Source organism: Myripristis murdjan, chromosome 1 (genome assembly GCF_902150065.1).
Source record: "Myripristis murdjan chromosome 1, fMyrMur1.1, whole genome shotgun sequence".
NCBI lineage: Eukaryota > Metazoa > Chordata > Actinopteri > Holocentriformes > Holocentridae > Myripristis > Myripristis murdjan.
In genome coordinates this window covers 14,906,890-14,934,023 of record NC_043980.1, presented here as the reverse complement: position 1 = coordinate 14,934,023, position 27,134 = coordinate 14,906,890, and the positions used below count along the sequence as shown (strand labels likewise).

Here is a 27,134-nt window from a genome sequence, read left to right as displayed (position 1 = left end):
TCGGCCTACACATCTGTTCAGGTTTACAGAAATTTTGATGCACCAAATTAAAGTACATACAAAGTAGAGTACATATATCAAGTACCGAGCTGAAGGTGAAGTTGGCGTCCCTTAGCGGTGTGAGGTGGGTAAAGTGCAAATGCGTTGTGGAAAATATATAGTTGTATGTACTGGACATTCATTGCTTGTCACATAATATAAATAAAAACAAATAAAACAGACAAAAAAAAATCCCGGGTCAAAAATGGCGTTTAATGTTCATTTTCATTTGTGCCAATTTAAAATTTCTACAGTGACTTAAATCCAGCAACAAGCCAGACTTAGTACAGGATGCAAAAAGACATGTCTTGCACCTAAAAGCACCGACTAAAATAAACCAATTTTCTCGTAACCTTTGATACAACTGATTGACCTGTTGGTTTTCTTGCATGACAGCTGGCTGACACAGCATCAGACCTGTGACACAACATGACAGAAGTGGGAAAGAGTGTGGATTCCAGTCTGGAAACCTTACCAAATCGCATCAAATGTACAAAAAGACTGCTTTACAAATTTCTGGTGAACAGGAACAAAAGACAATAGGAACAAACAATGTATAAAGGGGGGGAAAACACAGACATAAGTAGGCTGAGCTGTCATAAGGTCACTTGTCAAATCTAGGGTGGGTTTGCCAGAAACACTGCAGCAAAAAGAGCACCATCCCGCTGATTTACAGTAGAGGGAAAAGCATCTCAGTGCTGCTGCAAAGATGCATTTAGGAAACCCAACCCTGTTTGATGTTGTAGCCTAACACAGAAACAGGCACACTTTGTTTCAGAGTAAATTTTACTTATAAAAACACATGGCACTCAAAACCGGCACTGGGGTTACAATATTCTAAGGGCAATAGCTACAGTATAAAAAAAAGGCTAATTCCAATTCTGCATTTCTTGACAGGGGACCGACAGCATTCATCTGGAGACAATTGTTTGCATCCTTCAGAGTATAATGACAGTAATATATCTGGCTCCTATGTGGATAATAATACTGTTATCAGTAGAAAGATTCCAACTTCATGCAACAACAATACATAATTTATCCCACAAAAACGTAATTTAGTCCAGTGTAACCAGCTTAACTAATAATAATGATAATCAGAATAAAAACTCCTTCACAGTTATTTTTCTTCTCACATTCGTACATCACAGACCAGACGTGCATGCAGGTTGGCCAAAATTGAACACGGTGCAAAAGCTACAACTCACTTTATATCTATTTTTCTTAGCTTTTCTTTTAGAAACCGGTCACATAGGTCATGAGAACTTGTGCCATTACAGTGGGGTCACAGGGAAAGTTTAGGGTTTGTAGTTATGAGAGACAAACAAAGCTAACCTTGTGCCCTCTCCAGCAGGTGTAATGCACTGCAAGGGGAAAGGCAGGCTTTGAATCAAATACATAAAGATACATAAAGTGCTTCTGTCAAAAAACAAAGAAAAATATTACAACAGTACAAAACATTTTTCAAAAAGGAGGTATTAAAACAATGCACTTGGGGATGGGAAAGACACTGGTGATAAGTGAACACCAGATAGAATTTCTAGGGTACAGATGAATGGCAAGTTCCTGGTGTTAAAAAAAAAAAGTGTAAAGATGAGTTCAGAGAGATGTGGAGGTGGGGAGGGGTAGCTGGATGAGATTCAGCCCAGGATGAGGCTGGATTTACCCCCGGGGGGGTTCCTGCGGCCGGAGGGTAATCCTGCAGCAGGGTCTTCGGCTGGGGGGGCCTCCTCCTTTTGCTCTGGGACAGCTTCAGGCTCAGCACCAGTGGTGTTGTCTGAACACAGGTAGAGAGGAAGATGACTAGCAGGCTAACACTTTTACACTAAGTACCCAGGCTTTACACTTTATTTACCAGAGATGACCCAGTAAAAAGAGCATCTGACATTGTTCACACTGGCAGAGGCACTGTAGGGCTGGGCAATACAGACAAAATGACTGAATACCTCGATAGATATTGTGATGATATAGTAGGGTTGACTATTGGTGTTTTTCTTGAAAAACAATCAATAGTAAGGTGGATATGATGACTAAGTAGGTGTATGCAAATAAGAAAGCAGCTGTAACAGTCCAATAAATTCAGAAAATTACTGCCTTTTACTGTCATAAGCCTTTAAAACTTTAAAAATGTAACCTTCATTTACACAGGTAATTGAGACACAGGGTGTCATTGTCAACAGAGACCTGTCGAGGACTAACACAACAATACAACATCGAGTTGCAAGTAAACAGATCATCAGTACAGAACAGAAAACATGAATTAATAAAAATGCAAAACAGAAATACTAAGAACAAGAGTGTTGTCCCAAAGATGCTCTCTCCAGAGCCCCTAAAAGAAGTTTAAAATTCCCTAGGGAAATCAGGCTGGACAGCTGCAGTTCCTGTTGTAGAAAGTTCCAAGTTGTGGGGGCAGAGTGGGAAAATGCCTTTTGCCAAGCTCTGTACAGACTGAGGAGGCAGTAAAAGTAATGAAGTCCTGGGAGCGCATAGGCTATGACTGCTCTGTTTATGCGACAACTGAGAGGATAAATAAACAAGCAATATTGAAACGGTGGATTTGTAAATTAAACTGTATCAATGCCAAAATCTGTACATAAATAACCTTCACCAGTTGACCAAAGAGTAAAAAGTGTTGTTGTTGTGAGGGGTTTGCAGCCAGTTATGAATCTTACTGGTCCATGGGAGACAGCATCCAACCTGTTTCCAAGCAATCCCAAACATCCGCTATCCAATTACAGTATCAACATAACATCAATACATTTCCAAATAACAATCATGCAACCCAACTGAAAAATATTTTCTTTGGCATTTGCCCAAGGCTATCATTCATTACAATTTAACTATGGGCATAAGTCACAGTCCAATCCAAAAGATTTTGAGCTGACTATGACCATATTACATGCATTATACTGAGGTAAGGTTTGCCTACATACTGTTAGATGTAGAGCATGTGCTGTATCATCATGCCTACGTGGAATGCAAATTAATGGGTGACCAGTTAATACCTATGATGATCAGAGCCAAAGCCAGTTAATACATATGGCTGTTGCAAAGTTTAGCATGGAAACATGCGACTGTAATGCAGGGTTTCCCAATTTACTCTGAGCTCAGGTCCCAAATGGTGTAGGCCAGTTAAAAGGAGGGCAGATGTCAGTTAAATTAAAAACATACAAAGGAATGGTCCAGGAGGTAAAGACTGATGCCTCTTTGTCCTTCCCCCAGTCCCTGATGTTGCGGGATATGTCTCTGAATTTGTGGTCCAATTATATGTCACCCCCACCTCACCCACAATTATGCCCCAAAATGACAGAAAACATTTTGTTTACTTTGTAACATTTTAAATTACTTCACAAACGTAGGCTACATAGTTATGTGCTATCTACTGTAATTAAGGCCATGGGTAATGTAACCACATAAAAACATGCCCTTACCTGCATCGCCTACATGATTGTTTCCATCCTGAAGGAACATGAAGAAAACAGCCTGTTATCAGAATACTGTTGCAGGGAAGCAAAGCAAAACATGAACAGCTTTGAAAACCCAAACAAGCTGCTAAAAAAGCAGCTGTTAAAATTTCTGAACGTGACTGTATCTCTGTGGAAAGGAACCACACAAACAGAGGATGATATTTGACCAGCATCCACAGCAAATGGACGTGGTGCATTGTGTCACCAGTCTTAATTCATTAATTCATCAGTCTTCAATTCCTGAATGATAAAATAACTCTTGGCATTTAAGTCTTCAGTAATTTATTGGCTATTTAAATGTCATTTGGCAGTCTCTTCATCTTTGTTCATACAGAGGCTACTTTTGGGAAATAAGTCACAGGAAGACAAAAAAACAAAACCTTTTGAATTTTTAAGTAGTAGCCTCCCTCCTGTTTGCCTATCTTAAGCTTTTAGTTGATGTAACCCTAACTACAGCCCTTTTGCAATTCTCTGTAGTGAGCCATCAGCTGATGTCATTAGAATGCAAAATCTTGTGAGTAAATACAACCCATTCCAAGATCTTACTGCGGCTGGGGCCTCTGCAGAGTGGTTGATGGTGTGATTTGCTCCTCTCCTCAGGGGGGCGGAGGGCTCACCACACAGAACTCCTGTCGGCTTCCCACCTGGAGGAGCAAGGAGACATTTACCCAGATAAGAGGGTTTCACACTAGTAGTGCACTGATCATATGACCATCACTTATTATTGGCCACTAAAGTTGTGGCCAGTTGAAAAGAAAAAAAAAAATCCCTGTTACTGCATCAGAAAACTGGTTGAATGTATGCCATAAAAAATGTTAGTCAATTTGTATCAATCAACAGAATATTAGTAGAGCAGGCATGTCATCCATCTTGCAGTTGCCTTTGTGATAATGTTTTAAATTTCATAGACTGTGATCATTGATTTACTGCATTACTGCATGTATAATAATACAATACAATAATAATCGCACAGATTTCTCCTTTATTTTACAGTATACGATTTTATGGCTTGAGTGCACTGAATTGCTGTATTGTATTGTATTTGATTGTATTGGACTGCTGTTATTTTCATCTTTTTCACAAATTTATTGGCTTTTGTGTTGACAACTGGACCTAGAGAAAGCCAATGTACATTTGTACTTGGTGAATAAACTTCTGAATGTGAATTAGAACCACTTCAACATGTTGTACAGAGAGCAGAGCCTATGCTGCCACAACCTCACTGCCCCCCCCCCCCCCCCCCCCCCCCCCCCCACCCCCCTCTCTCACTCTCTCTCACTCTCGCTCTCTCTCTCTCTCTCACAAAACATTAATGTGTAAATAGTAGCATCTGAGTGGTCACTACCACAGTAGCAATTTAATAAAAATGTCTAATACTGAAAACCTAGAATTAATAAACACATGGATGGGCAATCTGCTGTATGTCTGACAGCCATAAGTTTTGCTAAACATGGTTGTGAATTAAAATGTTAATAATTATGCTTGCTGTGTGCTTTTAAATGATGTGATATGGTTAGCAGAAAGTTTAGGTAAAATACATTTCAGTCAGCAATACCACTGACGATTGGCTGATCACATTGTTACAAGAACAAAATCTCCAGTGCCCTTATTCTCACTTTTCATGGGGTGGACTGGGTGCTACTGTATCAAGTTGGGAAAAGTAAAAGTAAAGTCATCAAAATCAAAAGTGCAACTGCCACAATTAAGCTTTAAATTTCAGACTTTGCACACCTGTCTACAAAACAAAAGCTGGCAGCACTCCACATGCTGTTAGACACTAAAATCAGCTGCAAGGATATGACACTGACTCTTGGCCCAATGTGTGGAAATTCCCCACAAAGATTTAGTGCAAACATCTTATCCGAAACAATACAAACCGATCTTTCCTTGATTTTATTTTTGTACTGTTATGTGTGAACTGTGATTGTTTATCTGTGGTCTGCTGCAAGCTAAAGTAATGAACTGAACTGAACTGAAAGCATTCTTATTCCACAGGAAATCTAAGTAGTGACAAGAAGAAAAGACAAACATCCAGTGGGTGGACTGTACGACTGTTCACATGCTTTAACTCCCTGGACAGAACAACCCGTGTAAATGCTTTGTGAGGAAATTGCTCATACATGATGGGTTCTGGGAAATTCTCAGAGATCCATAAAATTTCACTTTCATACTAAATGCCACTCACAATTGCTCTGTTCACAGTAATGTTACTGAATTACACAAAACTAGTCACAGTCATTTGCAGTGTGGGTTTTATATTTTGTTTTTGATCATTAAGTCATCACTGGTGGCATTTTATTGTCACTCTTAACAACAATCCATCTATAGTTCAGGACAAATTAGAACTATTATGATTTATTTATAAGGATATTACACAAACTAGCTGCAGGAAAATCTGCATGATTACACTATTACTATGCACAATGGCAGAATGAACGTTTGACTTATTCCACTGTCACTGAGTTGCTGTATTATGTTCCCTCAGTAACATACGCACAAATTGTGTGTATACGAGTGGATGACAGTCAATATAGCAATGTAAGAAGAGGAGACTATTTTTTCTGCTGGCATTTCTGCCATCTGGACAATCTTTAGCATTAAGCTGAGGTTCCATCTTCAACAAATTGTGCAGTCTGAGGTCGTAGAAGTTGGCAGATGTTTCTTAAGTGATCAGACAAGTACTTGCTTCCCTTCCCTTTCCACAACCCAATATGTAAGATCATAAGACCATAGAGCAAAAGCAAGAGAAGATCCTATTTTCAATACTGGTGGTAGAACACATGTTATTGTCTTGACTGGCCAACATTTAGCAGTAATATTGCATCTCTGTCTTATAGCATCTCCACTGTCTGCACTGCAGTATTTCCCCCAGATTATTTTTCAGACCTGGTACTATCCACCAAAAACCCCCCTAAACTGGCACCGCCTACAGAATGGCATATTGGTGAGACTGGAGTCACAGTGTACAGCAGGCAATCTACAATTTTTAATTTGAGCTCAAATTTTTGTTCACTCTGTATTCAAAATTTAAAGTGATCATATAGAGAAGATGCTTGATAAGATGTACATTTAATACATAAAAATAGTTTGTAACAACATTAACAACATAACATTCCTCTGACCTTGCATTACATGAACTTGGTATGTATGATGCACGGCAGCTATGGCATCACTATGGCATCATCATAATAACTGAATAAGAGTAGTTGCTCACCCCTCTATGGTGTCTTGCTACCCTTCAACGATCCAACAGTCCATTTATGAAAATGGGAAACTCAAAACACAGTCCAATACATCTGGAAACTGACTATCTAAATACTGTTGTGCTTTCTGACAAATTCTGTCTGTACTTTCAACAAGTTTGGTCCGTGTAACCTGACAAAACCTGGCTGGACCACAGCCAGGTGTTTTTTATGTTGATTGTAAGCCTAACTGGCCGTTCCAAACACTGAAGTGATTCTAGTCTAACTGTGGGAGATCTGGGCCACTCAAGACAAACGTTCAGGGTTCAAGACTTGGTACTTTGAACTCCCTGACAACTCCAACACCAGTCTGAACCATACAAGACAAATGTGTTAGGTTTCACTCAGCCCAGTTTGGATGTGAAATGGTTCAAGATTCACCAAGACTGAAACCTGAGCATAATCCTGGCAACAGCCATAAAAAATTAAAATTGTTCAAATTTCTCTGCTAACAACATAAAAGTATGTAGGAAGAAAGATATGATTATAACCATTCCCCTATATATTTTTTTTATTCTACCTCAAACATGATCTGGCAAGGACTTAAGGCAGCTCATATCCTACTGCACATTGCAGGACTCCTCAGCCTTGGTAAGATCCTAAATATGGGAGCAGTCAATAAAAGAAAACCAGTGACTGAATATCTAATGACTATAGAGAAGGGGAATTAATTGACCATTGACCACTGAGGCCCAAATGATAGTTGAGTTTCACAGTGCTACATAGTGGTAAGCCTTGGTGCTTAGAAATGAAGGCATTTATGCTTATAGAGACTATTCAGCTGTTTGGGTTTGTAGGCACCCCGAAGCATGCAGCAGATCTTAACTGACTCAAAAAAAGTCAGTTAAGAAATGAAGAAAAGGGTTACGAAAAATAACTTTATTATCCTTAACTATTTGGATTTCAAAGGGGTTTTATGGGCCCTGGGCTGACAGAAGTTATATCACCCATAAATAATGAGGTGAACTTTCTACCTGGGATAAATAATTTAAAAAATGGAGTTTTAAGTGTTGATAGTAACTACAAGTTGTAGACCTAGGCTGCGAGTGTTTAGGATGAGGTAGGTTTTACCAGGTGGGTTGTTCCTTCGATGAGCATAGGGGTCCTCTGGCTCAGCGAAAACACTGGAGGCCATCTTGTTTTTTCGGACAGGTGGTTTCTCCTCATCTGTGCCAAAAGAAATGTTGGAGCCACCACCTGGAGGGCGCAAAACCCTGACATATGAAGGAGAGAGAGCAAGAGAAGAACAGTGCAGGTTATATAATTAGACAGTTAGATGAAAGATTAGATGAGAAAAAGATTAATTTAGAGGTCATACGGCAAACAACAGGGCTATAGATCAGCAGATTTACTGACAAGGGGGCTGAGCTAGCTGTTTCTGGAGATGGGCATCTTCTGCTCGATAGTTTTAGATTTCTTCATGCAATTTTGGACAACTACTACAGATGTGTGTGCTAGAAAGTTACTGAAACACAGTGGAGTGAAAGAAAACCTATACATCTATTACTGAATTCACTTAATTTCCTGCTCTGCTGAATGTGCTGAAGGAAATGACTAACATCAGTTTGGGAGGCTGCTACTTCCTGATCCACTCAATTCCATGGCATCTATAAGTCACTGAAGTAAGGGGACTGGCTGAGGCAGTTGACTCACACTGATTGCTCATAAATGAAAAAGCAAATCTGACAACCACTGTCTTAGCTAAACACTCTTTAAAAACAGTGCAGTCAACAGTAATTCAGATTTTAACCTTAATCTCAGTTTGTGCTGTAAAGCAATCAGGCAGATTTTCCATTAAATCCGATCTGTGGCACACAATGTAAAATGCAGTGGAGGCTGATACAGCCTCCCAATCCTCTCAGCAATGGCCTCGTTTCTTAACAGTAACTGTACCATTATAACAATAAGAATGCGCAAGTGAGTACAAGTTGAAACGTTTCTACACATACTCCGTTTTTAATTTAGAAATAGCGCTTGATAATTCTGATTGCTTTAACTATGCCACTCCTAGGTATTAAGACTAGAAAAATAGCTCCCATAAATGCCAGGTGTGGCCAGCGGTAATGCGGCCCTCACATCAAATTGATTTGATCAAAAAGGCCATATTGAGGGCAGATTTGATTGCATGTGTGCAGCGCATCACTGGTCATCTTGGTAAAACCACGGGGGCCCCACCCATCTACAAATTTAGCTAATCCGGCTGTCGAATATGACAGATCCATGTGCCTCAGCGGGGATGGACTGCAAGGTGCAGTTTCGCTTTCACACAATAAAGACATGAAGGAATACAGAAATGGGAGGGACACCAAACACATGTATGCAACCACAAGCCATGCAAAGCTGGTAAAAAATATCACTGCGTGCTAATTCACCTCGCCTGTGCTTGCTAGCTAAGTTACAGCTCTACAAAGAGAGGTAAGACGTGGGCTAGCTGACGTTGGGAATAGGAGAATGGTCCATCCATACTGACAAAAACGGCAAGGTGTGGTATCCAGCTTTATCCGAGCACCGCTATTTAACGCGTTCAGCCATTGTTAATATTGTGTAACGGTTTACTTTACCGCGGGGATAGAGGCCAAAAATGATGTCTTTGTTATTTTACGTTGCCCTACGTGACGGTTAGATTAGATTATATGCTGGTGGCTAACGTTAACGGTCCAACCGAACTGTCCGAATGGCTTCTTTTACCTGGAACTGCTTTTGGAACCGGGTTCCATCCCTTGAAATGTCGTGGTCGTCGTCATTTTTTGCACGGAAGGAGTCGTAAAATATTTATAAATCTGACAAGATAAAATAATTGTCTCGAATTACAATTTAATAACCAGTATTTCACCACCTCATCGTTGTCTGCCCTAGCCGGTGGCGCTTAATTCATCAACCTGCTGTACAGTCGGGCTGGACAAAACGTCAAGGCAGCTAGAATTAGCATTAGGTTTCCGGTTAAGTTTTTCAAAATAAAAGAAATAGACTAAGCGCGGACGCGACATTTCTTGAGCTGTACAAAATGCTAAAGTAAATATAAAGAATGTGTTTCAGGAGTACACACAATAAATAGCTGTGTACACGCCAACGCTTATTCTCAATCTTGGAGCATTCCAATTCTTGTACAGAAATGGCATATTTTTCGATGCCTTTTGAAGACTTCCGGCTTCTCTCTAATAATCTCTAAAAATTGACCTAGTTCTGTCCTGCGACCAACGTGGAGGTCGTATTTAGTGCCGAAGTACCGCCCACTTGTGGGCGGCCCTCTCGTCTCATTGGATATCGCGATTCCAATCATTCACGTAATTGGACAATCCGCACGTCTTGTGGAAACACAAAAAACGGCTTTTAGCTTTCTTTAACTTGTGGCCTTTGGATTAGCTCTGGCTGCTGTTTCCCAAATACAAACGATATGATGTAAGCTATTCTTTGTACAATTCTGAGTGAGCATTGTGTAACATTCTGATTTGAGCTGGGGATATTACGACTAAGCAACACTTGCAACATCAGATGAAAAATGAAACAATTGAGTAAGAAATGTCACTTTGTTACTGGCATAGTCAGAAATACAATGCAGTTCTCATAATGCATTTTAGTCAGTGGATCTGACAATCTCATGTTTTGACTCCTCACGTTGTCAACAAAATAACAAACAAAGACATATGTAAAAAAGACTCAATTTATTCAAATAACACATTTTCATAATAACAACAGATGTCAGTGAATTTAAAACGCTTACTGGACAGCGACAACATAATTCCATCCGAATCAAAGCCTCAATGACATAGGTATAAAAACAAAACAAGGACTTGGGACTTTATTCCACATCTTCAAAAAGAAAAAAAAAGGAAGAAAAAAATCATGACAGGAGTTTAATTTCTTCGGCACATTAGACTCAATGTAGCTCAAAAGTTGTCCACATTCCACAACTCAAACATATGTTAACATACCAATGATAGAATGATCAGATCTATCTACAACTGTGCTGCTGTCTATGAGCATTTTGTAAAAGTTTTCCACTGGATGGTATCAACACTGGTCATGAGCGCTTAAAGACAGGTCAAAATTAACAGGTTCAGGGGTGAGAAGGGGAGGTAGGGATGTTGGTTGGAAACAGTCTTTAAAGAAAAGAGCCTCCGGTTTGCTGTTGGAACACATCAATCGTGTCTTCATCCTCCATTTCTAGCTGTAAGAAAGAGTTTAAATGTCAGTAAAAATGCTGGGTCTGTTAGCGTTCTGTTACATCCTCCCAGGTATTTCTTTGTTTACTTAGGTCTTATATTTTACAGTGACAAGCAACCTGCCATGGAGCTAAGATGCCATGCAACAAAGGACATGAGCTAGATGCAAACCTATAACACTGTGCACAAAACAAGTGAATCGTGGGACACTGGATTTGGACCTCTGGGTGCCTGCTGTGTCATTCATGCCACAGTTTACTGTTGTTCCACGACAGCAAAAGTTCTCAGCTAACTCTGTACTACTCTGTTTAGCAGCAACATGTTCAATAAGTGTCATATTAGAAACCACTGTACTTTCACTACTAGATTCACAACTCCCTAATTAGCAGTGAAAGTAATTTTCAGTTCAGCTATTTGGCATGCTTTCTGTTCATATTTGTTAGGTTACAGATTTGACCTAAAGTTGGTCAAATTAACATGACATAAGACATCTGGCTGTGCAGCTGTAATTTGGCAATGCATGGACCAAAACCAGCAGCACTGATCAGAAATCTACAAGTGAAACCTCAAATTTCACTGTTTAATCCAAACAGGCCCGTGGCAGTAAAGACAGCTACTGCTAAAAAAAAAACTTTCCTCATTGTTAGAACATTCAGTGAGGGATTTTAAAAGATATTTTACCTCATACAAGGAAATTTCTCCTACTTGTCACTAAGATGACCACGTGACCAAGAGGGTGCAGGCCTACACTACAGCCTTACCTGCGAGGGCGTGTCTGTCTCATTGATGGGCTGACCGTCAAACCGAAACCGTATTTGCCTCATCGACAGCCCCTATGTGAAGAGACAGAGCAATGCAACGTTTAAAATCAGAAAAATCACAATAAATGTCAAGCCTTCAGAAAATCTGATCAGGGAATTGTACTAAAAACCACAGTGGAGCTTTCTCTGAATGTGCCATTGACTTTGAAATTCTCTATGTGAGGTATGGGGATCTAGCACAAAATGAGTAACAGTTTCATTTCCCAGTTATGGCCTTTACCTATAGCATTCACTTTCTGCAGATAATTTGCCAGATTTTTTAATCTTAGCTCTCCTTTTTCATAATATCATTTGATGGAATTTAAGCTTATTCCACTGTTGTATTCACTGTCTTCATCCATATCTATAATAAGAAAGTTAATATACAGATATATCTGGGGAAAAATCTCCTTAGACACTGTGTAGGTGACAGGTTGTGGCTGAACAAGGGCTCTCAACCTAAGCTAATTTACCCTCGGTCTGCAAAGACTATGAAAATACATACATAAAGATACCAATATCAGTTAGGCCACTGGCTCCCAAACCTTTTCATGTTAAGGACGCCTAGACAGATGCTGTTCAGGCCCAAGGTGGCACCTGATACAGCTCAGCTAATGCCATCTAGTGGCACTCTCCAGAGCATCTCAAAACTCTTTACACCTTCACGCAACTCAATAGGAACACAACCTACCTTACTGTTAAAATGACGTCAATATCTTTTCCATCTGAGGTTGTGCCTCAATAACTCCTTTTAATTCTTCCAATGTTTCACCTTATGATTTTTTTTAAACTTACTGTGCCATTAAGAGTATATGACACAGGTTTGTTTCAGGTTGCATTTGTCTGTGAATCGCTCAACTTTGGCTCCATCCTTTGCCTTATTCTGGCTCCTGTGGCTCCAAACATGGAAGCATACTGCCAGAAACTAATAGTTGATGTGACACCTGCTCTGCTATTACTTGCAGCCTGTTTTTACATTACAAATGCAATGAATGGACTCACCATATAGCTGTTGTCTATACTGGAGGAAAGTTGGTTAACAATACAGTGCAAAACTAAATTATCTCTTACTGACTGAATAAAAAGGAGAAAACTATTCCTTGTCTGGCAGATGACCAGACATTGGAGACTACTACAGGCTATAAGCAAAGGTGTATGTTAAAAATTAAGAGAAGCAGCATTACAACCACAAATGTATCTTCAAGTGCCTGAGGCACTCTTACCTGCCGTTCACAATACGCTTTCATCAGTTTGCTGAGAGGCGTATGCCTTTTGATCTTGAACTGCACCACTGAGCCATCCTGCCCGGCCACCTTCAGGTTAATGTGCTCATTGTTCTCTGTCTTCACTCCCTCCTAAAAGAAAAAACAGTGAAATGTAAACAAAAGTTTGCAGAGTGGTAAACTTCTTCTAACCTTTGATGCAGTGGTAAAAAAAAAAAAAAAAAAAAAAAAAAAAAACACACATTTGGGAGGCTCTGTCCTCCAGGCACCATGAGGCAAACACCACCAATACAAATACAAATTACTTATATTTTCTGAAACCCCGCCCCCACCCTGCCCCAAAGAGGTCCTACAACAACTAATATGATACTAAATACAATGCAGTGCCCTCATAGCAATTTTGTCGGGCACCAGTGGTGTATAAACTATACTTCACAAACACAGAGCTCAGTATACTGATGGATCCCTGCTTCTCTCTCATAAACATAGAGACGGGAAGGCACTAGTTACACTGACGCAGGAAAGGAGGGGGGCGCATAAGCAGTCAGCAAATAAAGTTACGCCGGCCTAGTTTGCAGTTGTGTTAATACACAAACAGTAGAAAGAAAATACGACTTTAAAACATCAACAAGCCCTCCTATTTTGAGCGAAGAGTAGGGGAACTGCACAATGGCAGCGTGGCCCCCAGCTATGTGGTACAGGATCCGACTAACGTTACTCCCTTGAAAGGAAACATTTCATTATTATGGCCAGTTAGCTTTCCGTTGCTATACGTTATTCACGTTGCTTGATTAAGCGCTTGCCGCACAAAACGGCAGTTCACCCAAAGCTTGCTAATATCGTGATACTAAGATTATAAACGCGATAATGAAGCACATTTATGGACTATAAACCACAGATAAGTTTTAATTCTCGGCCGGCTCTCAGGTAGATTAGCTGGCTAACGTTACGTTAGCAAAGCATGCTAACTTTCCTCGCTAGCTCCGCTAACGGTGGCTAGCCCTGGTGCGTGTTGTTACTTCTTTGCTTCTTTGTAAAAAAAGTATCGACTTAAGAAACAGGGGCCCGTCTTCAGTCGCCGTGCGTTGAATCCACACCACCGAAACATGTAAAAACCTGCACTAGATCCGCTCCTCACCTTGGGTTTTTCGTCTGCCATGGCTGCTATGTCTGCGCTTGTTGTAGTGCGGCTGCGCTGTCTGGCGCGCCAGTTTGCGTCGTCTGCAGTGTACACAACTGCGCCAAGCTGAGCTGAGCACCACTGAGACGCACACCACTTTACAGGCGTGCAAATGTCCCTTTGTGTTGGGGAAATTACAGTGTAGTGTACGATAACAATTAACGTGCCCACAGTAAAAGTACTGTGGACAGCCTGACAATAGATTTGAGGTGAGGCTCTACTGATACTGATCTGCCAACAATGAAAATAGGTTCAGTATGAGATGTATGAAATATGTAACCCAAAGAGTTTCATATATCATTATTTATTCTTCATGCAGAGAAACATCTTTTTTCAAAAATAAGTAATCAATGACACAATTTGACAATCTGAGACAAAATAATTTATAAGAAATGTCTATATAGCTGCAGTCACAGTCTTTTGAGTAACACATGGTAGGCCTACTGCATCGGAGAAACCACCAAGTTTTGATTGTGGTATAATACTTCCATTTTCTCAAGGCTTACTTAAAGAAATATATGATTTATCAGTTTAATAAAAAACTCACATTTAAGCATTTCTGGTTCGTCCAGGGAAGACAACCTAGCTCTGTAACATTAACCTGGTTTCCACTGCATGGTCTAGTGGGTGCAGTTAGAGCTTAGTCATTGGTGGCGTTGAGTTTAATTCAAAACAATAACACCTTTTGCTTAATGTTGCCAGAAATGATTTGTTAGATGGTTTATACTTCCAAATGAACACTTTCATACTGTCTTAATATAAAGTTGATCCTTTTACAAACCTCACTTTTACCTGCTTAAGAGAAAGGGACTAAAAGGGGTAAAACAAAGCAAAAACAAAATTATTTATCTACATTTTATCTGACTGACATTAAAACTGTATCTAGGATTCACAGCGCGGTGGGGTCAGACAGAGAACTGCACGCATTGTATTGAGAGACATGTAGTTCATTTCAGTCCAACCCTTTGTGCTACATAATGAAATAAAGTTCAGGATGTCTGTAACATCACTCGGTAATATTGCAGACAGACCACTGCTGTGCTGTCCTAACTGCAACATGACAGTGAACATCATAATAAAGGTTTGCAGTGTGAAACTGAAGTGCAATGCCATGAACAGTCAACTGATCTGATGACACCTTCCTCTCCAAACCACTATAAATAATACATTCATGACAATCATTAGTTAAAAAAAAAAAAAAAAAAAAAAAAAATGGACTGGGGCGACACACCTGCCCTAATACATAAGTATCCAAGCTAAAGGTGAAGAAAATCTCCTGACCAATGACTTATAATGTAACAACAAATAAATAATTCATATCAGGTTAGTCATCTCAGCTCCCCAAACAAGTACACAAGATGAAACAAGAAAAGCAAAACAAAGCTTCTGAAAATGAGTGACAAGTCAAAGTCTTCAGCAGTCATTTTGAGGCATCTGTTACAGGAGATGAGGATCTTAATGAGCCGATCCGTCAGTATCTTTTAAGTTAGTAACTGAAAGGTCATCGTTTGCTCCAGTCCAAGCATAAAACACTGTTATCGCAAACTGTCAGCAGCGCAGTCACTGTCCACTTCTTGTCACACTTAGTGTTTTCACTCTTCAACTATATGTTTGAAGACTATTTGGCATTCTAAAGTGCAATACTTTTGCAATCACTTCTGAAATGCTTGAAGGGTTGATAGCAGGATTAAATTTAAGCATTAAGTTGGGAACAAAGTTGCATACTAATGCTAATAGCACTTAAATAACTTAATAGCAGATATCAACAAAAAAATGATTTTCCCACACAGTTGTCCGTTGACCGGTTATGCTCAACCTGTTCATGTCTTATGTTACCGCACCATGCTGGCTTCCTCTGGCACCGCAGCGAGGTGTAAGGTGGATATACACTACAGGATTTTGGCCAACTTGCAAAAATGTAAAAGACAGGTGAAAATCTTCAGTTTCCATCAACTTTTCCACAGAGGTTTTGTAATACCACCTTTATCTTGAACTTTTAGCTGCACTGGCAATTTTGGTGACTAAACCGTTTATGAAATCTTCTTGTGTGTGACCAGCTTGAAGGGACAAACGGCGCTATAGGGCCCCCCATCTCTCAGCAGGTGGAAAGTGGTCGACCTCCCCCACTTCTGTGTATGGCTGCTCTCCCAGCGTGAACGTCAGCTTGTATCTCATCCGAACCTTCTCCTGCAAAACACAATGCACACATGCCAGCTTAACCTAGACCCCTCATTAGAGCAGTTGTGCTTCCTGTTTCCAGAATACACATGACATTGCACATTAATCAAGTCACTGACTGATTTAACCACACAGTGTACATGCTAAAATGTAAGACGCTGAGAGGAGATAATGCTGTGCCTTATTATGTGATCTCAAACATGGATAACATAGAAAACACAGACAGAATACTTAGCTCCAAGGTGCTGTGAGTGTTACCTTGAGTGGATTAGCCAGCAGCATGACCTGAGTGATGGCAGCAGGGGGAAGGATGGGGTTAAACGGAGCCAGCTCTATCCCAGAGGGTGGCTGCAATCTCACCTTCATTGACTGGAGAGGAGAAGGAGCAGATTAAAAGGCCAGTGTACATTATATACAAAGGTGACCTGTGTCTGATTCATTTTCACATAAATGTGTTATTTTATAAAGAAGAGAGATGTCTGTATGAGTTCTTTTAGCGATAACAAAAAACTCTGTAGCTTCCTATGCAGTTGCCTGGATGGCATGCGTGCACAGACTTTACCTTGGGCACAGCAGCCTGCAGAACAACATTCCTGACAGGCAGCGGGGCTGTGTTGAGCATGGATGCCACCATCACCAGTACATCAGGCCTCCCTGGTGGACAGTCAGTGGCAAAGTGTAGCAGGACACGGACACCATCTTTGTCATATGCCGTCACTGGACACAGCTTGCCTAGATAACAGCACACAGGAGGAAAATGGCTGACAAAGTTACAACTCCATTAAGGTGATGACATTTTGGGGATGAAATACTCATTTCTGGTGGAGAATCATGCTCAAGTGCTGTATATATTACTTCCTGTAAACAGAATATTACTTTAAACTCTAGATAGTTAGGGTGTCTTCTGCAATATGCCTGCACTGCTCCAATGTCATTTTCTGGCTAAGCTGCAAAAATGGAGCTCATACCACAAATTAATTACAATCAAGGGCTAAACAAATATTAAATAATAAAAACACCATTATTTTAACATCTCTGTTTCAATTACGTTTTTTTTTCTAAGACCAAACTGCCAAACAGCCTGGTACCACATTAAATCGAAGTGAAAATTTGACTCAAAATGTGATGCCATCCCCCGTCTCACTAACATTCTTTTTGTCATTCTCCAACATATAATATTCAACAAGGCATATCTGATTAAAATTAAATTAAAATAATCCTTAAAAAAACAATCAACCAAACAAAGAAACATGAAGCATATTTCCTGTTGCTTACTTGGCTTGATGGTTTCCAGAGGGACAAAGACGTTGGCCAGCGAGACCTCTTGTGTCCTGGCTGGACTGGCCTGGCTCAGAGGGAGAACTGGGGACAGTGAGCGTAGCAGAGGGCTGTCATCTGCCTGAGTGGTCACAGGTGGGGGGCCGGACCCTGCTGGCATCCCTCCCAGGTGCAGAGGGAGGGATGTGGAGGAGGGAACAACGGGACTGGAAGAAAGAGCAGCAGTAGCAGCCAGACCCTCACCCAGGCCCAGCAAACTTCCGAGGTCCATCACACCAGGCGTACTATGTGGATAATTAGAGATTAAGAAAACGTTTTAAAAAAATCCTGAGAAGTGTTTACACAGACACAGTGAAAACTGTATATAAACCTGTAGGAAAAAATGTATAGCAAGCAAAACAAATGGCAAATACAGGATTTAATCAACCATGAATCCAGGTTTCAAAACTGAACAATACACAATCATTTTTTGACAATTATGAGTGGGATCGTACAGCACTTGTCTTCATAAAAATGCAAAACTTCATCTCGGCCTCTTGACATTTGATCAACTGGCCACTGGATGCTGAGCAAGCCTTCTTTAAAAGAGTCAGTCCCAGTCTTTGCATTTTGATTACACCGAGATCAGACAGTCATGCTTTGGCTTGACATTTGATAATGTTCCAAAGCTCTAAACAGCATTTTATAATGTACTCTGAACAGTGTTGCTTGGTTACAGTGGCTGTGGGGCCACATAAATATCACTTGGTATGAGGACCTAATAGAGGTCCAGTGCATCCATTAGCCATCTGGCTGTGATGCACTTGAAATGTCAACAGTGGACCAAAGTGTTTTAAAAACTATTTAGAGTGGTTTAAAAACTGAGCATGTTGATAAAATGCATGTTATTTCGTACAAATAATGGAGTCCCAGTGAGTAACAAGTAAATAAATATTGTAAAGCATCTAATATGTCTCCACTGGGATTGCACAAATGTGCCTGTCATTGCCAAATCTGAAATTTAGTCAAAAAACAATTTGCAGCAATAAGGATACTGTGCATCTTTTAGTTTCACTGCGGGCAAACTTTACCAAACTAAAATATTACTCACTTTGTTGGGCTGCCCAGATCCAACATGGCAAGGTCCTGCAAACTGTGACTAAGAGATGCAGACTGGACAGCACCACTGGGATGAAAGGAAGCTGCATTGGTGAACTGTGTTGGAATGATGGGGGCGACTGAGGGAGCAGCAAAGGACAGAGAGGACGAGGCTGAGGAGGTTGGGGGATATGACTGAGGCAGAGCAGCTGGGGCTGTGGTGGTGGAGACTGCATTGTGGGACATCTGTGGGCCTATGACTGATGCCGTTGAGACAGATTGTGTGGAAACAGCAGGTGTGGAGAAGACAGGGCCAGGAAAGGCGGGGGCTGTTGTGGAAGACAGGGACAGGCTAACTGGGGCTGCTGTCACGGAGAGGACATCTGTGAGGAGTGAAGAAGTAGAGAATGCGGGCGTAGGAAGCGAAGTGGTGCCGAAAAAGTCCATATCCTGACTGGAATCCTAGAATAAATGATGATGAAAGTCATTACCATTACTGGAACAAAAAGCTCACAGTAGTGTTAATTAATTATTGTACAAATAATGTGCAAACCTGTAAAGATGTCAAATGATCATTCAGGTTTTCATGTTCTGGTATGGTTAATTTAGTTGAAACAGGAACAGGATCATCAAAGCCTGAAAGTAAACACAAATATTCCTGCTTTCCTCTCAACCAGTTACAAAATATTATCACTGGACAGAAAAAGTAGTAGCTAACAAACTCTCAAGTCAGTTCGTGAATATCCATTGCTGTCATGAAAGACATAAACATTACAACTATGGCTGGGCAATATAGTGATATTTTATCAATATCATGATATGAGGCTAGATATTGTCTGGGATTTTGATATCGTACTAAGGTGATATGGTATAAGTGTTGTCTTTCCTGGTCTGAATTACAGTCAGGTGAACTAACCAGACTGTTCTTGCTGTGCTATTATTTGCCACTTAGTTATTTTATGTGCATTACTGATTATTATTTACTAAAAATCTCATTCTGTCTATGAAACGCCAATAGTCATACCCACAGTATCACCACAGTATCAATATTGAGGTATTTGGTCAAAAATATTGTGATAAGTTGATTGATTCTGTCCATATCGCCCAGCCCTGAGTATAACTTATATATTTTTTACATTTACAATACAACTATAATTTTGGATGTGTTACCTAAGGATAACAGTTCTCCATCTAGAAGATCGAGTGCTGTGGAGGGTGTGCTGGTGCTGGCGGGTGGAGGGTTATGGGAAGTAGCAGCCCCATAGAGAAGATCAGCAGGGATGGAGAGAGAAGATGCTGGGGGAGGCTGCTCTGGTCCAGAAGGGCTCTGCACATCCAAACCGGCAAGGTCAATCAGGATCTCTGACTGCTTTGTGCTGCTGCTCGAGGCTTTGGCGAGACACAGAGAGCGAGAGGGACACATGAAAGAATGAAGATGCATTCATTTTCAGACAGGCAACGCCATCCAACTGTCAAGCAACTTTTAAGCAATCTAATGAAATGCTGCAAAAAGTCAAATGTGAATTAGATGAGGTTTCTAGCAGCTGGGCTGAAGGAAAAATATTTTGTGACCGTAAATGGAGCAATTACAGCAATTTTGTTAATTTTCTTTTGTGTCACTTTATGTCAGCCAAATATTATGTGGTCCAAAAACAAAACTGAAGACATGCAATCTGTGATATTCTAATGCACTAACTAATGGAATCAAAACCGTAATGTGTGACTGGTGCTGAAGTGCAACGTTGTGTGTTACATTTCAGGGCAATTGTGCAGAACAAATTTCAGAATCAGTTTTTGGCTGCAAATTCACTTGGCCATTATTTCTAAAATGAATCCATTACCACTGATATTTATCACAGAATTTGTTAATGAAAAACACAAAACTTTTCTGTCACATGTGTGCATGCTCAGCATTCACCCATCAAGACTTTCAGAGGATTTGGACAATGAAACAATGAAACCTCAATTTCTCTAAACTATACAATTATTAATGATGTAAACATTAAATTGCAATACACAGTTGTAAACAGTGGTGCAGTAATGTTTACCTTGTTTGGTTGATGATGGTGTTAGTGATTCTTCTCGCTCTCCATTGACAGTCTGTCCCTCCACAATCTTCTTGTAGGAGTTGATGACTCGGGAAAGGTCATCACTGGCCTGCAGGATGTCTCCTGCCGAGTGTGTTAAGGGTCAAGGGTTACACTGGGATCAGGTCTATAAAACATTAAGATCTAGACAACAACAAATCAATCATGTTTCCTTCACAATCAAAGCACATTTTAGCAACCATGGAATCTGCTCTGGGACTAGAAACTTTTTTTGACTCAAGTTTACAGAAGAAAGCTGGTTCCATGATTTAAAAAAAAACAAAAAAAACTTGAGGTCATGGTTGCGCCTGTGAGACACAGCTGAGAGATGCGAGCCAGGGCAAACAGCTGCATAGATTAAAATGAGAACATATCTGTTGCTTGTGATAGGCGTGTAAAAAAACAAGTCTAATATTCTTGTGGTCTAGACAAAGGATCCGTGCCAGCACATGAGCTCCATAAATCATGACTGATGCTTGTTATGCTTGTTATGTTGGTTTCTTACCCAAGCTGCTGTCATTGTCCTCAGTTTCAGTAGCGAGCTGAAATACAGAGCGCCTGAGTTTGTCACAGTCACTGTATAACTCCTGGAGAAAAAGAAAGAAAAAAAAAGACTGTGAATATTCACATCTGAAGCGCTTCCACACATAACAACTATTTGGAAAAGAGTGGCAGATGTCACTTCATTATGTTGTTGGCAAGCATCTGCAAAGGAGCCGTTCTGCCTCTGCATGAAAATTACCCTCACTTCAGTTATTAAATGAAATCTGTTCAATTACTTTGAGAACTCAGCTAAATTGTTTTGACTACTTGCAAAGAAAATTTCAAGAGTGGAGGACTTGTGAAACCCTATCTAAAATCCAATAAAGGATTTGTGCCAGTTTCAAATTAATCTGTTCTTTTCTGATTCCTGCAAGTTTTAATCCAGCAGTAGTGACTTGCCTCAGACTGCCCAGAGTTTGTATGGGTAGGGTTTTGATTTTGGTAACAATGCCACAAAAAAGGCCAATTAGAGTCAAAAAATATATGAATAAATGAATTCATTTCAAAAGGTCACTGGTGTCAGATCTGATGGAAGACGAACCCTAATGAGCTCTTTGTCTCCGTCGGTGGAGTCTTCGGGGCTGAAGTGAGTCAGCATCTCGTTGAGGAGTTTGACGCTGTTGTTGACTTCCTCCAGCGTGCTTTTTTGCTTCGTCACCCTTTGTATTCTCACCTCGTCCTGGAACAAAAACAGCATCTGACTTTTACACCTTGAGGCCGACAAGTACCTTATTACACGGCTGCTGATCCTGACTTGCAGCTCACATTGGGAATGCTCAAACTTGATTGCCTATATAAATAAACGCTTTGTACTGAGAAGAGAGGAACGGTGTGAATATCACTTTGTAAACAATAATCTACCTCTAATTTTGACTTCTAAAAGGTATTTGAAGGCTGCAGCAGCTTTCAACCATTCCCATTATATTAAGTGGACCTGAGAACAATTGTGTTAGTTTATGAATCATAAAAAAACAGTATGTTTCAGTTGCTGCAGTATTAATTGTTATCTTTTGCACTATATTCACAGGGCACTGGAGTAATGGCTGCTGAAAATGGGGCTTTGCAATCTCATGTAAAGACTGAGCTAAAAAAAAAAAAAAAAAAGTGATTTGTAACATTATCACTATACTGGCTTTGTTTTTGGTTTTTTTTTTTTGTTTGTTTGCTTGTTTTTTTTTTTATCAGTTTAGCAAGCAAACAAAACTTAACTTATATAGAACATTTCATTCCAGGTGGAAGCACAATGTCCTTCAGAGTGTGGGCTACCACAGAAGTTGCAGCTGCATAAACTATGTGGATAGTGTGCAAAATACTTAAATAAAACAAGATCATAAAACAAAATAATTAAGACCAGAAAAAAAACAAATAAGAAATGAGAATTTAAATGATTAAAAAAGTAGAAATAAAATAAAACTTAATGATTCCTTGGTGAATCAACGCTTCAATTTTTTTCAAAACACAAAAAATTCTCAGTGATTCCACACTTGAACGCAAGTGGAAGTGCACGTGACAGTTATCTAGGTTATGGCATTTTTCTTTTGCCACTCATGCAGACTAACCTCTTTGACCATGTTCTTGATAAGCCGGTTGGCCTCTTGCAGATCCTCTGGCTTTTTGCTCTTCAGTAACTCTGCTAATCTCTGTGGAAAGAGGGCAGAAATCAGTCAGTCGCTGTTTCCCACAGATCACCCGGCCACAGGCAGCCCAGCCATACTCAACTCCCAGACCTTGGAAAAACAAACTTCATTCATAGATCAACGTGAAGCAGCACAAAGTAAACATGCTGTCATGAACTGTTTTGGTCAGACTGTGCCAGAATCTGGGCGCAAGTGGGATGAAACCAGAAATCAATCATCTATCTGCTGAAGTCACAAGAGCGCTTTCAAAGTTGTGCACGCATCCCTAAAATGACCTTTACTTATGTGGAACGCAAAGCCCTTGGACCATGACGACAGACAGAAAGATACATCTTCTCTCTCTCGTGATCCTCTAAAACTGACTCATCTACAGAGTGCGGGGAGAATTTTTAGCATGCAGTATTAGCTGGAAAATTTGTTAAATGCTGTCACACATGAAAGGAATGGGTGATCGATGTTGGATAAAAAAAAAAATACGCATCATCTCACTGTTTTCTTTTAAGGAGCTGCGTGAACATGAAAAAATAAAGCACGTGTGCATGTATTTAAGCACGTGTACAGTGTTCAAGCCATCGCACCCATAAATTCTTCCTCTTACCCTGCTCTTCTCCTCATTGTCAAACACAGGGTTCTTGGGGCGTGGTGGCGGAGATGGTATTAGTGTATTGTCAAGAGGGATTTCTGGGTCAACTGAGACAATACCTGCGAATAAAAATAACTCCAGTCAGCTTCTGTGGTCCAAAAATAACATCATTAGGCCTGCAAGACAACACAAGTACATCAAAACAGTCTCGAGCACAGCAGTGACAGACAGCTTTATGGTGTACTTTATTTTTGATGTCACCACAGAGCTGTCATGCTGTGTTTATAATGTCTAATAGGCATACTGTAGCATGTTTTCACTCTATGGGATCTTACCCTGCGTCTTCAGCATCTGATAAGCTTCAAAGATCTTTGCCTCATCTGGCAGCGACACTGTCCAGCTGTACAGCATCTCGATCACTTTCGCCTTTACTCTCTCGGACACTTTGTCTCCCAAGTACTGAAAAAAAAGCAGATGCACAGCTTTCATAACCACAAGGTTGCATCTCAAGGGGACACATCTCCAGTAGAAGGCTTATAACCGCCACGATACTTACTTTGGGTGAAACCACTTTGATTAATTCATTTAAAAACCTAAATTTTCCAACTTCATTATGAAACCGCCTCCCACAGTTCTTCATGCACGCCTCGAGAACCTGTGAAAGGAAAAGGGGATGAGATAAACCGATGTCAGCTGCACAACAAGGTTACTGTCAAAGCCGCCAGAGTGGGAAATGCCATGAAAAGGTTAAGCTACACACTGTCAAAGCTTGTATCGCCTCCCATTCCTGAGGGGACTGAATCTTGTGAGCCAACAATCTGACGGATATCTGTGGCCTGAAAAACACATGATGGAAGGGGAAAAAATCTATTACAAACTCATTAGCACAAGAAAAACAATAACGCAGAGCTTTATTCTATTGCTTTACCACAACGGGAACATGGAGGAGGTAACATTAGATAAATGCGATCTAAGGTTATGTGAGAGATTAAGTGAACAAGACCATACCCCTCTAGTTCCTTATTGATTTGGTCACAGAATCCTAGAATATATTCCCAGTCTTCCTGTCTGTTGGAGGGGTTGGTGGCTTTGTCTGGACAAGGAAAAGATACAGGGTGTCATCAGTATTCAGCTGCACAGGGTTATTTCAAGACTAGACATAGATTTGTTGCTGAAGAACAAGCTATCCTGCCCCAGAAAAAAAAAAACAGGCAATGAAGGCTGGGCAGATGCTTTGTAATGCATGTATTTCATCAGCAAGGCTTATTCCCAGACAAATACTATACAACTTTTCTCTTCTCATTGGCTTCTACAGTGGTTCATCTACATTTTTCAAAGCCTGCAGGCGGGTTGCCTAAACTGAACCAGCTAAACCAGTTTGTTATTGTTGTAAATCTAGTTTCTACTTTAACTATTTAACGCTGACAGGTAAAGGGGAGACAGGTGCCTGACAGGCGGCTGGCAAAATACAAGCTTGTGCGTAAAACAAAAACAAAAAAAGAAAGAAAGAAAAGAAAAAGAAAGAAAGAAAATGTGGTCATCTTGTTGCAGCTACCTGCAGACTTGTACTGCAAGCTGCCGACCCAAACTAATAAGTAAACCAAACCATCACTGTTGATTTTGTCTTCATCCATCAGTAAGCAAGACGCTCTGACATGCTAGCCACAGCGGCAGCCAGTTTCTCAACAACACTGCAGAAAAGCGGCATATTTTGCGCAGACAGTGTTGTCATGTTGGTACAAGCGGCATTTCAGACACCTGCGGTTGTACTGCAAAGACGTAACTACGCACTGTAGGAGGAAATCCCGTTAAAAGCACTTTGAACGTGTACTTACTAAGCCAGGACTCCAGCGACTCCCCTTCCCCCGCCATATTTGCAATCTGCTGGAGACGGGCAGTTGACGGCGTTTTTTTTTTACCCACCCGCATTCCGCAAAGACCCGCCCCTGCTCTACCTCTGATTGGCTAATCTTAATCCTAGCCCCACCTCCAACCCCAGGTTTAATCAATCTCACCAACGGAGGTAACGAATGGCAGCGAGCATTAGTCAACCAGGAGCAGAATAGGGCGGGTGTTCACGGAATGCGGGTGGTAAAAAAAAATCAAGGCCAGTGGAGGCAAACAACGCGTGACTCGGGCTGCCTTCACGTGCTCTCGGAAATTTCCCACTTACATGCTGAATGCACGTGAGTGACCACATTAATCGGTGTGTATAACGGGGAAATTCCCAAGTTTCTACTTTGCTGTGATGGGATCAGTGGCGTGCACAGGATTTTTGAAGGACAGGGGCGAAAATGAAAAAAGGGCACTCTCCGTAGGGGGGTTCGGGGGGCATGCTCCCCCGGGAGAAAATTTTTGAAAATTGTACATTTAAATACATCAATCGGGTGCCTTTTGAAAGCAAAATCAAGCTAGATAGAATAACAGTGGTGCTCCGACCTATAGGTCTAGGGCTATGTGAAAATACAGGTGCAAAAAAACCTCTTGAATTGCAACTCTACTGTGACCAAATACACAGCAGCAGCAGCATTTTCAACCAGAGGGCACTTTAGCATGGCATTTTCAACCAAGAGAGCACTAGGGGTACAGCGTTTTCAACCAAGAGGGCACTTTAGTGCGGCATTTTTAATTGGGAGGGCATTTTAACGCAGCGTTTTCAACCAAAAAAAGAGGGCACTTTAACGTGCGATTTTCAACCAGGAGGGCAGCAGGGGGGGCGGTCGCCTGGAGACTGAGAATTATTTGCATTATTTGTAAATGGTTAGTATTTGTGTATTTTTTGTTTTCACTTATTGGTTTATTCTTTAGGTGTCACACACATGCGACAGCCTCTTGCTAATCCACAGAATAAAAAGGAGAAGGACCTTTACATCATAACTCTAGTGCAAAAGTATTTATTTTGTTATCTTATTCTACTTTGATGTCTTTTAACATCTGGAGAAATCAGATGAAAATTAGGCTCTCGGGTTAACTGGGTCCTTACAGGTTCACTGTGCACTGCCCCTGGAAATAAAACATTAAAATAAAATAAATAATCAACACAAATAACTAATTACATGCACAGCGGAAATGTTCGTCTCTTCAGTCTGCCGCTGCATCACAGCGCACTTCAGTGCTGCGTGAAATTTAAAAAAGAAAAAAAAAATCCAGTCATCCAGTCACCATAAGATTACATTTGTTTCCATTTGCCATTTCCAACCTGAAGTTCTTGAACCCACCGAAAATCAGAAGTGCAGGATGTTACGAGGAGCACTTGAAGGCAGCACCACGGACCTGTAAACATTGATATAAAAAAACTGATGTAGCTCATGACAATAAATGAGCTATTAAGAAACAAGATTCCGTCATTTTAATATCTAAAAATATTCCTAATTGGATTGGATTTAGTGCATGGATCTAGATATTGTATGGTGCTTAACATATATATAAAGCCGAATTTGTCAATGAAAATACTCTTGTCACCTTAATTTGAGTTTTTTTAAGAGTAGGAGAAGAGATAAGAGTGTTTAATAGATCGGCAGCTGAGAAAATGAAGGGAATTTGCACATTGTTTAAAAAAACAAAAGAAAAGAAAAATCATTTCTTCTGGATCTCTCCTTGATTTTCCAAATTCAGTACCTTAATTTTGACATTCATTAGA

General features: G+C 40.5%; 3 protein-coding genes across 4 annotated transcripts; all 3 read right to left on the bottom strand.

Annotated features, from left to right (window-relative positions):
• Positions 1–231: 231 nt before the first annotated feature.
• jpt1a (Jupiter microtubule associated homolog 1a) lies at positions 232–9,879 on the bottom strand. The gene is made up of 5 exons (XM_030062344.1): positions 9,434–9,879; positions 7,817–7,959; positions 4,050–4,147; positions 3,468–3,495; positions 232–1,813 (listed from the first exon to the last, which is right to left on the bottom strand). Exons 1-5 carry the CDS (start codon positions 9,487–9,489, stop codon positions 1,677–1,679), a joined length of 462 nt encoding a protein of 153 aa, XP_029918204.1. The 5' UTR covers positions 9,490–9,879; the 3' UTR covers positions 232–1,676.
• A 509-nt stretch (positions 9,880–10,388) lies between these two features.
• Positions 10,389–14,219, bottom strand: sumo2a (small ubiquitin like modifier 2a). Its single transcript, XM_030052645.1, has 4 exons — positions 14,070–14,219; positions 12,932–13,063; positions 11,670–11,741; positions 10,389–10,913 (listed from the first exon to the last, which is right to left on the bottom strand). The coding sequence occupies exons 1-4, from the start codon at positions 14,088–14,090 to the stop codon at positions 10,848–10,850; spliced, it is 291 nt and encodes a 96-aa protein (XP_029908505.1). The 5' UTR covers positions 14,091–14,219; the 3' UTR covers positions 10,389–10,847.
• A 177-nt stretch (positions 14,220–14,396) lies between these two features.
• Positions 14,397–25,385, bottom strand: gga3a (golgi associated, gamma adaptin ear containing, ARF binding protein 3a). Of its 2 annotated transcripts, none has more exons than XM_030052632.1 (17): positions 25,330–25,385; positions 24,503–24,587; positions 24,255–24,330; positions 24,051–24,149; positions 23,830–23,953; positions 23,510–23,613; positions 22,834–22,914; positions 21,816–21,953; positions 21,237–21,318; positions 20,693–20,815; positions 19,815–20,033; positions 19,198–19,280; positions 18,658–19,106; positions 17,565–17,851; positions 16,852–17,021; positions 16,548–16,658; positions 14,397–16,298 (listed from the first exon to the last, which is right to left on the bottom strand). In XM_030052632.1, exons 1-17 carry the CDS (start codon positions 25,364–25,366, stop codon positions 16,188–16,190), a joined length of 2,379 nt encoding a protein of 792 aa, XP_029908492.1. In that variant the 5' UTR covers positions 25,367–25,385; the 3' UTR covers positions 14,397–16,187. The 2 variants fall into 2 exon arrangements, with proteins under 2 accessions (XP_029908492.1, XP_029908484.1); XM_030052624.1 differs by lacking the exon at positions 25,330–25,385 and adding an exon at positions 25,050–25,268.
• Between the last annotated feature and the right edge of the window lie 1,749 nt (positions 25,386–27,134).

Excerpts from the sequence above, each read along its gene's own strand:
- jpt1a (XM_030062344.1), bottom strand. The coding sequence starts at position 9,489 with ATGACGACGACCACGACATTTCAAGGGATGGAACCCGGTTCCAAAAGC. Across the intron at positions 3,496-4,049 it reads CTGCAGAGGCCCCAGCCGCA|GATGGAAACAATCATGTAGG; the intron begins GTAAGATCTTGG and ends ATGTTCCTTCAG. Across the intron at positions 1,814-3,467 it reads CAATCATGTAGGCGATGCAG|ACAACACCACTGGTGCTGAG; the intron begins GTAAGGGCATGT and ends ACCTGTGTTCAG.
- gga3a (XM_030052624.1), bottom strand. The coding sequence starts at position 25,128 with ATGGATGAAGACAAAATCAACAGTGATGGTTTGGTTTACTTATTAGTT. Across the intron at positions 21,319-21,815 it reads GAGACAAAGAGCTCATTAGG|GAGTTATACAGTGACTGTGA; the intron begins GTTCGTCTTCCA and ends CTTTTTCTCCAG. Across the intron at positions 19,281-19,814 it reads TGGAGAACTGTTATCCTTAG|GCTTTGATGATCCTGTTCCT; the intron begins GTAACACATCCA and ends GTTTACTTTCAG.
- sumo2a (XM_030052645.1), bottom strand. The coding sequence starts at position 14,090 with ATGGCAGACGAAAAACCCAAG. Across the intron at positions 11,742-12,931 it reads AAGCGTATTGTGAACGGCAG|GGGCTGTCGATGAGGCAAAT; the intron begins GTAAGAGTGCCT and ends CTCTTCACATAG. Across the intron at positions 10,914-11,669 it reads AGACAGACACGCCCTCGCAG|CTAGAAATGGAGGATGAAGA; the intron begins GTAAGGCTGTAG and ends TCTTTCTTACAG.